The 9,418-nt window shown below is 28.9% G+C and overlaps 1 protein-coding gene across 1 annotated transcript; it reads left to right on the top strand.

The window, feature by feature from the left end:
- The first annotated feature begins 1,975 nt into the window (after nt 1-1,975).
- LOC105626956 (sodium- and chloride-dependent GABA transporter 1-like) lies at nt 1,976-9,140 on the top strand. The gene is made up of 10 exons (XM_012208246.1): nt 1,976-2,276; nt 2,889-3,023; nt 3,352-3,480; nt 4,162-4,291; nt 5,030-5,401; nt 6,597-6,813; nt 7,804-7,956; nt 8,062-8,265; nt 8,675-8,845; nt 9,003-9,140. The coding sequence occupies exons 1-10, from the start codon at nt 1,976-1,978 to the stop codon at nt 9,138-9,140; spliced, it is 1,950 nt and encodes a 649-aa protein (XP_012063636.1).
- The last annotated feature ends 278 nt before the right edge of the window (nt 9,141-9,418 follow it).

Here is a 9,418-nt window from a genome sequence, read left to right as displayed (position 1 = left end):
ATCCTGGTTACTGAAATTCAAAGCGAGATTTTGCGAAAAATATATATAGCTATCGAGAATACCGCGATTCGGAAATAAATCTGAATAATTATCTCTATTATTCTTTCACAAATTAATCTCATCGATAACAGAGAGGAAAAAATTTAATTACGTAGTTGAATTCGGTTAATGCGATGTTGACTTTAAAACAAATGATTCTAAAAGATATTGTACAGCGTTGTACAAATAGAAATTTATCTTTCGGTTAATTCAATGTAAATTTGTTTAAAAAGTTTAATTGCGATATCAATCACACGATATCATAATACGAATGTGTTGAATATTAAAAGCTAGTAAAGTGAAGATAATTCTCTCTCCGAAGAAAAATGTGATTTTAAATTGTTCGAAAAAAATATAACAAAAATGGCAAGTAACAAAATATAAATATAAAAAAATATTACGGGAGGATGAATTTTTAATTATTTTTTGCATTTTTCCATAAATTTAAAATTTGTTTTTTTTTAAACTATTTACGTATATAAAATCACAATAATTGGAAAAACTCAGATTCCACTAGAATTTCAAAGAATTTAAAAAATTAATAAAATATAGATGCAAGAGATATTTGTTATTCTCGAAAAATTTTACGAGATATTTTCTTATAAATTTAGAAATTGTTCTAAATAATTTGATACACTATAACTTTAATTATTTTTATTATTTCTTATGAAATTCAAATTCATTTCTTTTTTTTTAAATTATTGTTTTGTAAAAATATGCACAACAATCGGAAAAATATCCAATTATATGTCTAATAATTCTGAATTAAAAAAATTAAATACAAGATAAATGCAAGAGATATCTGTTATTCTCAAAAAATTGAATGAGGAATATTCTCTTGTATATAAAAAAATTGTTTTGAATAGTTTGAAAGCAGTTATAATATACAATGCTAAATATATTAACAAATTTGCTTTGTTAGTTTAACATCTGCGATGTTATTAGCAATTCATTTTCAATATAACCGTGCCATTTAACATGATATTATTCAAAGGTCAACGAGATTATATATCTGTATGCATATACACATGTTCTCTGCAAACATATCTATTGGAAAATCGGCGAGGTAAATGAAAATGAGTAGAGTCAGAAATACAACTCCGAACGACATTCGTAATTGTACTATGCAATTGCGTGGTAGACTTTATCAGAACGTGGGCGGAGAAATTTACTGTTGTAGGTGCATCGCTTTTTTCCTCCGAATGTAATAGAGGTCATGGCGAAATGTCGATGTTCGAGAAACCATGTATTTGTACCACTGCTCACTCGGAAATATAATCGCTGCTATTATCAGATTAACTCGCAATGAAAAAAATCTGCATAATTGATTAGATCAAAGAGACATTAATAGTTTGCAGGATTCCTATTCTTGAAAAGTATCGCATACGTAAAAGCAGAGAAATACAAGCAGCATAAAAAATAGTAACGTATACTATAGTTTATCGTATATGGTTTTTTTTTCAAGAATAGGGGCTCAGAGTTTTATAAACTAATAATAGTAATAGAAGAAAAAGCTCTTGTATTTTTCTTTCCGAAAGAAGCTTAAAGAAATAAAAGGAAACCCAAATGTTTCGAAACTTAACTTTGAAAAAAAGGAATAAAAAGTTTAAATATTTTTAAACTAACTATTTTGAAGATTAAATTCTACTTTCACAGAATAAATGTTCATGATGTTTTATCAATCTGTTTTTCAAAAAATTAAAAAAAATGAATATAAAGTTTTTTATCACATATATTCTATAAAATTATAGTAAGACATCGCGTGTCCTTTCTAGGGAAATTATTACTTAACTGTATTATAAGACAGGACAAAATCATGATAATCGATCACATGAAGGCCACAAGAATTTGCGTTTTATCCCTCCAATTACATTTAAGGATTGACTTAGCGCTTCCTTCTAGATTCAGTGTCAATTTTCGGTATATTTCAGACTCCATGGCGGAGAAAATGTATTACTGGGGCGAGGAGAAAGATCAAGTCGACCCCGATCAGACTTTCATACAATTCAAGGCCAAATCGGTGGCGACGGATAAGAGGCGTGAGCCGTCTCGTACTGTGCCGAAGATGACGGTGTCTTCGCCACAGGGTAAAATGACTGAAATCGGTAATAGAGAGGAGGATGCCGAACGCGGCGGATGGGACAATAAATTGGATTTCCTATTTTCTTGCATAAGTGTTTCCGTCGGATTGGGAAATGTCTGGCGGTTCCCTTATCTATGTTATAAAAATGGCGGTGGTAAGTAGATGAAATTAGATTTACACATCAACAAAATAAATCATTAAAACTTTCAATCGTCGTTTAAATTTATTATTGTATTACAGATTACCAAAAATTTGTTATCAAAATAAAAAGATTATTTTGCTAACATATACAAGTTAATTAGCATAAAGAATATTTTTATAGTTAAAAGTTTTATATAATTTTTAGTTTAATATAAGGTCGTAATAGAATTTTGTTATTCCATTTAAAAGCTTCTTCAGAGCATTAAATTTGCCACTATAGTCAGGGATAAAATAGCGCCAGATTTCAGTGGCGTCCGACATTCATAATTATTCCTCTAGAGTTTAAGTCATGCAATTCTTAATATGATGGAAATGGCTTGTGTTAAAATTTAATAACCGCGGTCTTCTCGAGTTTAATTACTATCTTACTATTGAGTTTCTTTTACATTCATGTAATAAAAATGAAGTAAGATAAAAAAGAACAAGAATAGATTGCTTTAAATTGCGATCAATAGATTTGTTTGTTTATACTCCTTCGATATAAAAATAATTGTTATTAATATTTATATAAAAGAATAAATTTTTTCCTTAACAAATTTTGGAATTTTTTAATTTTTTGCTTTAGGCGCTTTCTTGATCACTTACGGCATTGCAATGCTGTTTTGCGGAATTCCTATATTTTTTCAAGAAGTCGCCATTGGACAATATCTTGGAGCTGGTGGAATGTCGTTAGTGGGACAATTGTGTCCACTACTGCAAGGTAATAATTATTTTCTGATATCTTTAGGAATGAAAAAATTGTACAGCCTAAATATGTCAACAATAAATTACATTTAAAAAAATACTAAATTTTAATAAATATTTATTTGAGTAATTTTTAGTAAATAGTTATTAAATGTAAATGTATATTTATTTGATACAAAAACCATTAATTTGATTTAACTATCATTTGTTTACTAGAATAAATATTTATTTATTGAAAGTAAATGTTTAATATTCAAAGAAATGTGTATTAAGATTGTATTGTATATGTGTATTTAGTAAATTTTTTTTAATGTAACAAAGCATAATATATTATTGGATTTCAGGTGTGGGATATGCTACGATGACCATTGTATTCTTCCTTGACGTATATTACTGCATAATTATTGCTTGGACTCTTTTTTACCTAATAAGCATGTTTGTGAATTTACCAACAGTACCTTGGAGTGGATGTGGTAAATAACACAGCTATCTTATTATTAAACACATTAATAATTATAATATATATATATATCCTTGTATTATATTTCGAATAATATATATAATAATATATATAATATATATAATAATTCTCCGACTGTAGTTTTATTCAACCTAATGAGCATATTAGTGCTCACAATTATGAAAATTTTTATGAAAATTTAGTTCACTTTTATATAGTATAAGATATTCCATAAGTGTTAATGTTTTTATACAAGTTTTTTTTATACAATATAAAATACCTTCCGCCTTCGCTACTGTCGCTAATCGAAAAAAATAGCGACTTTACTTACTTTATTACTTACTTTGCACAATGATTTCTTAAAAACTACCAATACCGATTCATATTTCATATTATTCTTTGTGATATCAAGTTTTATGTCTTATTGTTTCAAAAAATTGTTAAGAAAAAACTTTTTTTACAGTGAATAAAGACTTTCGAATACAAGCTTTTTCTGTAAGTTTCAGAAAAATCTAAAGAAAATGGATTTTTTCAGAGAATGTCTTTAAAAATTAAAAAGTTGATTAAAAATACTTTATTTTCATATAATACGTATTTATATAAATAATACGATATCATAAAGAGAACTCTGAATAAATTTAATATATAAGTAACCGTTCATTTATCGTAGGCAGTTATGTGATTTCATTTTCAGGTAAATGGTGGAATACGGTTGATTGTTATGATGCGACTCAGGAAAATAATGAGTACGGAAAAATAAACTGTTCAAATTCTGTTGAAAATAAAACCTGTCATCATACCACGCCGGTAGAAGAGTATTGGGAGTAAGTAAATTATTATTAAAAAATGCTACAAAATATAAAACGCTTATAAAATATTGCTTATAACAAAGTGATGGAAAATGAAGAAAACATTCAATCTTATTTAATTTTTTTTTAAATAAACTTTCAAACTAAGGAACTTTTCAAACTCGAAAACTTTGAAAATTTTGAAATGGTATATGTATATATGCGTCAGATTTATATTCCCTTATGAGTCAGGCTGTAATATAAGATGAATATTAGGGGATTCGTATGATTACTACAAGAAATGCAACATTGATTTTCTTAAATCAGGTCATACCAGAGTTCTCCCTCGTGTATAAATTTGTTTACGTAATGTATAATTTCGGTATATAATAATAATACTAGCAATATATACACATACGTGTATCACATTTTTTGCAATTTAATCAACTTAATATAGCAGCTATCATCAGATTAGATATCCCTATAAAATAAATCAAGCAAAATAAAAAATCGCAACATGAAAATGCAATTTTCGCTCGTATATTACTATCATATAAATATCATATAACATGCACAATTCTAATTTAATCTGATATTTATGCTCACGTCTATTATTTATGTTTAAATCTAGATACTATTTATATTTATAATCAGTTTTCTTTTTAGAAGCATTCTGTAAAATAATGTTTGCGATATTTTATACAATTATAGTCATGTTACATCAGATTTATTTATTGGCAACATTGAATTAACAGAATGGCGTTGAATTTTCAGTCGACGAGTCCTCGGCATTACATCCGGCATCGAGAGCATCGGCAAGATCCAGTGGGAGCTGTTAGGCTGCCTGATTATTGGCTGGCTGCTCGTTTACTTTATCATCCGTCGCGGTCTTCATCAGAGCGGTAAGATCATCTGGTTTTCAGCCTTGTTCCCGTACGTGGTGCTTTTCATTCTTTTGGGAAGAGCGGTGACGTTGGAGGGTTCCTACGACGGTTTGCTTTACTACGTGACGCCACGATGGGAGGAGTTGCTCAATCCTGGACCGTGGATAGACGGCGCTACTCAGATCTTCTTCGCGTACAGCATCGGCACCGGTGCTCTGCCCGCTTTGGGATCATACAACAAGTTCCATCATAATTGTTATAGGTAAGCGATTATGTTTCATCTGATCTGGCTGGACACTGACAAAACGTCTCGTTCCCATAACATTAAATTTTGATAATAAATTTTGCCAGAGTTGGATAGTGCTAGAAGTTAAAAAAATAAAAATTAAGTTAAAAAGTGAATTAATTTTAACTTAACTACATTTTAGACTTAATTTTTTAACTTTATTTAATTACATTTTACCGTAACTATTAATTTTTTATTTAATTTTTTGAAGTTAAGTCTCAGACATAATACGTGGCAATAGCGATAATTTAAAAGGAGAAAATTGCAAAAGTGAGCAAGTTTACTAGATGTTGACCAATGAAATTATAAATATTCTAGTGAATTTACTCACTTTTGTAATTTTCACCTGTTTTCAAATTACACAATCGACTCTCAGATTTCAATCTGTCAGAAATTGTGTATTTCTAGTGATATATCTAGTTTCTAGGTTGAAATTTATTATTCCTTATTATTATCGCTAGTCTCTTGTATTGTATCTGAAACTTTAATCATACCACAGACCAATATTCATAGTCGAATCTTATATACTAAACAGTATATATAAACAAAACATGTAAATAAAATATAGAGTATTTTCTAAATGAAGTATATATTTTTTATTTCCGTTATTTGTAAGCCCGAAACCCTGGTATCATGAATTAAAAAAATAAAAAATAAATAAATTTAACTTTTAATTTTTCAATTATTTTTTTTTATTAACTTAACTTTTAATTCAATTAATTTCATTATAAATTAACTTGTATCTTAACTAACTTAAATTTTCAAGGTTGTTAACTTTAACTTAACTTAGTTAAAAAAAAAGTTACGCAACTTAACTTATTCAACTCTGGATTTTGCTTATTTGATCAATTTTCATCAATTTTTCATCAGAATGTCGAGGCATCATATGAAGAAAAAGATAAAATATTATATGAAGAAAAAGAAAAGAAAAAAAGATGATAAGAATATATGTTTCCCTAATCCAACTTAATTTGATCTCGCAATTCCAAATGGTTCGAACAATCCATATATATCGTTACTTTAGCCATTTCAGATTTCGTTGGTCTTATTTCGTAAATTAAATTCGAGAATCGTAGTTATGGCTTTAAGGTGCTCTAGTCTTTAACCACGACGCACTAAACGTGGTGTCGTCGCTGCTGGAGTCTTTCAAAAAGGGAGTTTTGTCTTGCAGAGACGCAATAATCACTTGCGTAGTCAACACCCTGACATGTCTTCTGGCCGGTTGCGTAACGTTTTCAATACTGGGTCACATCGCCCAAGAACAGCAAACGCAGGTGTCCGAGGTTGTCAAGAGCGGACCTGGTCTCGTCTTCCTCACGTATCCCGAGGTCGTTTTGAAGCTACCCGGTGCTTCGTTGTGGGCCATTATATTCTTCGTTATGCTGCTCGTAAGAAATTGTTATTCCAACGACGGAATCGGCTGTCGCCGTCTATGTTTTTCATGTGCATCGCTATAAAAGGGTTTGAACATGTTGTCGCCTTCGGCAGGAAGTTTTTCTCCATAGATCGTCATTTAACATCGTTTTTTGCTTAAAAAAAATTGTGAAATATCTATAGAAATTAAAATTTAAGCAAGGCTAAAATAAGTTAACCAAGAAAGAGACTTAAAAAAATATTTTTTTTAGTTTTTCTTCTTTCAAAACAAATTATTTAATAATAAATTATATAGTAATAAATTTAAATTTTAATCCAATGAATTATATTTTGAGCAGTGTAAAATAATATTAGCCAACTTATACAAAAAGTTGTATAAGCAAATATAGTAGTAATCTTTATATTTTATTTATTATAGATAATTTTACAATTTATGAATTCAATTAATATAATTAATAAATAATAATTAATATAATTATTCGAATCATTTTGTTCAATTTCTTTTTGTAAGAATGTTAATTTGCTTTCTAATCTCGTAACTCATATTGTAATTTATGATTATATTGCACAAGATGGATTAATAATAAAGATTAATCGTGAAGAGCTGTCCAAAACTTAATTCACAAGCTAAACGCTTGTCACTCTTCATCATCTTGTTGAGTTAATAAAGAAAAAACAAAAAGCTCTGTCCAGTGATTGGCTGCTCTATCTTTTTATTTTCTATCTATCTAGCTCAACAAGACTATTATAGAGATATTTAATTCGCGAACTCAATTTTGAACAAGCCTGGTGTAGATAATAGTAAAAAATATATTTCTAGCTAATAGATTATTAAATAGATTATTAAATATCAATGTTAATATAATATTGTAATACGTATCACATTAAATTTACATCTAGATTTTAGAGCAATGACTAAGCAAATGGAGAGACTAGAATTATTTCATTTGTCATCATTTAAATATTGAATTATAGGTATATAAATTGTTTCATTTTTTATGCAGATACTCGGTATCGACAGTGAATTTTGCATCGTGGAATCTTTCATAACTGGTATGGTTGACTATTGGCCGGATACACTTCGTCCACACAGAATCAAATTCACCATCGCTATCTGCCTGATAATGTTCGCTCTGGGAATTCCGATGGTTACGAACGTTAGTATTTAAAAACATTTCTATTCAATATGTATATAAGAGGAACAATTGAAAGTTTCAGGAGCAATTTATCAATAAAAAGAAAATTAAAATGTTACGTTTTAGGGAGGAATTTATATTTTCCAATTGATGGATTTCTACTCCGCGAGCGGAATGTCTATTCTATGGGTTTGTTTCTTCCAAACAATCGCAATATCATGGATTTTCGGAGCAAAGAAGTTCTGTGACTGTGTGCATCAGATGATGGGTATTCGATTAAATAAATTCTGGTACATATGCTGGGTTGTACTTGCGCCGGTGATTATGCTCGTAAGTACTACATTTGCATGTAATTATATCTTACAGCAGATAAATATTATTATATTTATCTCTTTCTTCAAAGAGAATTGATCGCGGATTATACTGTAAAAAAATTACATGTAAAATTACAACATTTATAGTGAGTAATTTTGGGATTCACTATTAAAAATGAATATTTACATATACACGTAAATGTCACAACTTTTAAATAAAATTATTCTTCTTTATTAAAAATGAAAATATTAATTTTTATGAAACGCATAATTTTATATATTTTCACTACAAATAATTTTTACACACATTAATTATATAATTTTACATACCCTTTTTACAGTGTAACTCGTGGAAATCATTATATAAAAACATGTAAAATGTGTTATTTATAGTAAAATTAAAAACTTCTTTTTTATTTTTCCAGTTTATCTTCATATTTCAAATCGTGCAATATAAACCATTGAAATATGGCAGCAACTATGAGTATCCTACATGGGCAGAAGTAGTCGGCGTATGTTTGAGCCTTTCATCTATGATTTGGATACCGGGATATGCATTGTATTACGTAATAAGTACGCCAGGATCATTTAAAGAGGTAAATTTGAACATATTTGGGTACAAATCATATGCAGAATGCATATGAAAAAGCTGCCTCGCATTATTATCGTGTATATATAATGGCCATAATTATTGCTGCGGACTTCATTTGAATTCTAAATATAATATATAATTACGATTTTACTTTTTTTCAGAACGTTCTGAAAGGTCTACAACCGAACATAAAATCGCATGCAAAATTACCGAAAGGCGAAAAATCAGCCGTAATACCTATGTCAGAGAGCAGCGCAGGCTTAATTACGAAAAATAACAGTTTCCTGAGTCAAACATGATTAGCGTTAGCGGTTACTTCTAACTTGTTAGGTTACACTTATCATAAAAGTAATATTTATAGTAAGATAAATATATATATCTATATATAGTGGGTCCAGCACGATTGGACATTCAGTAGTAATTTGTGTCAAAATGGACGCGTGTCAAACTAATCAGTTTCATGTAGTATGCTCAGTTAAGCAATCATCATACTATTATTTATTTAATAATAAGACAGTAATATATTTCTTTAGTGATGTATTTTTAATAAGGATGTCAGAGATTCTCCTTAATTCCT

The sequence above is a fragment of the Atta cephalotes genome (genome assembly GCF_000143395.1).
Source record: "Atta cephalotes unplaced genomic scaffold scaffold00007, whole genome shotgun sequence".
Taxonomy (NCBI): Eukaryota; Metazoa; Arthropoda; class Insecta; order Hymenoptera; family Formicidae; genus Atta; species Atta cephalotes.
This window is presented reverse-complemented; position numbering and strand designations above follow the sequence as displayed.

What these genes read in the sequence shown, in the direction of transcription:
- LOC105626956 (XM_012208246.1), top strand. Translation starts at nt 1,976, where the DNA reads ATGGCGGAGAAAATGTATTACTGGGGCGAGGAGAAAGATCAAGTCGAC. An exon ending in ATTGTGTCCACTACTGCAAG is followed by an intron (nt 3,024 to 3,351) that starts GTAATAATTATT and finishes ATTGGATTTCAG; the next exon opens with GTGTGGGATATGCTACGATG. An exon ending in TTGCGCCGGTGATTATGCTC is followed by an intron (nt 8,266 to 8,674) that starts GTAAGTACTACA and finishes TTATTTTTCCAG; the next exon opens with TTTATCTTCATATTTCAAAT.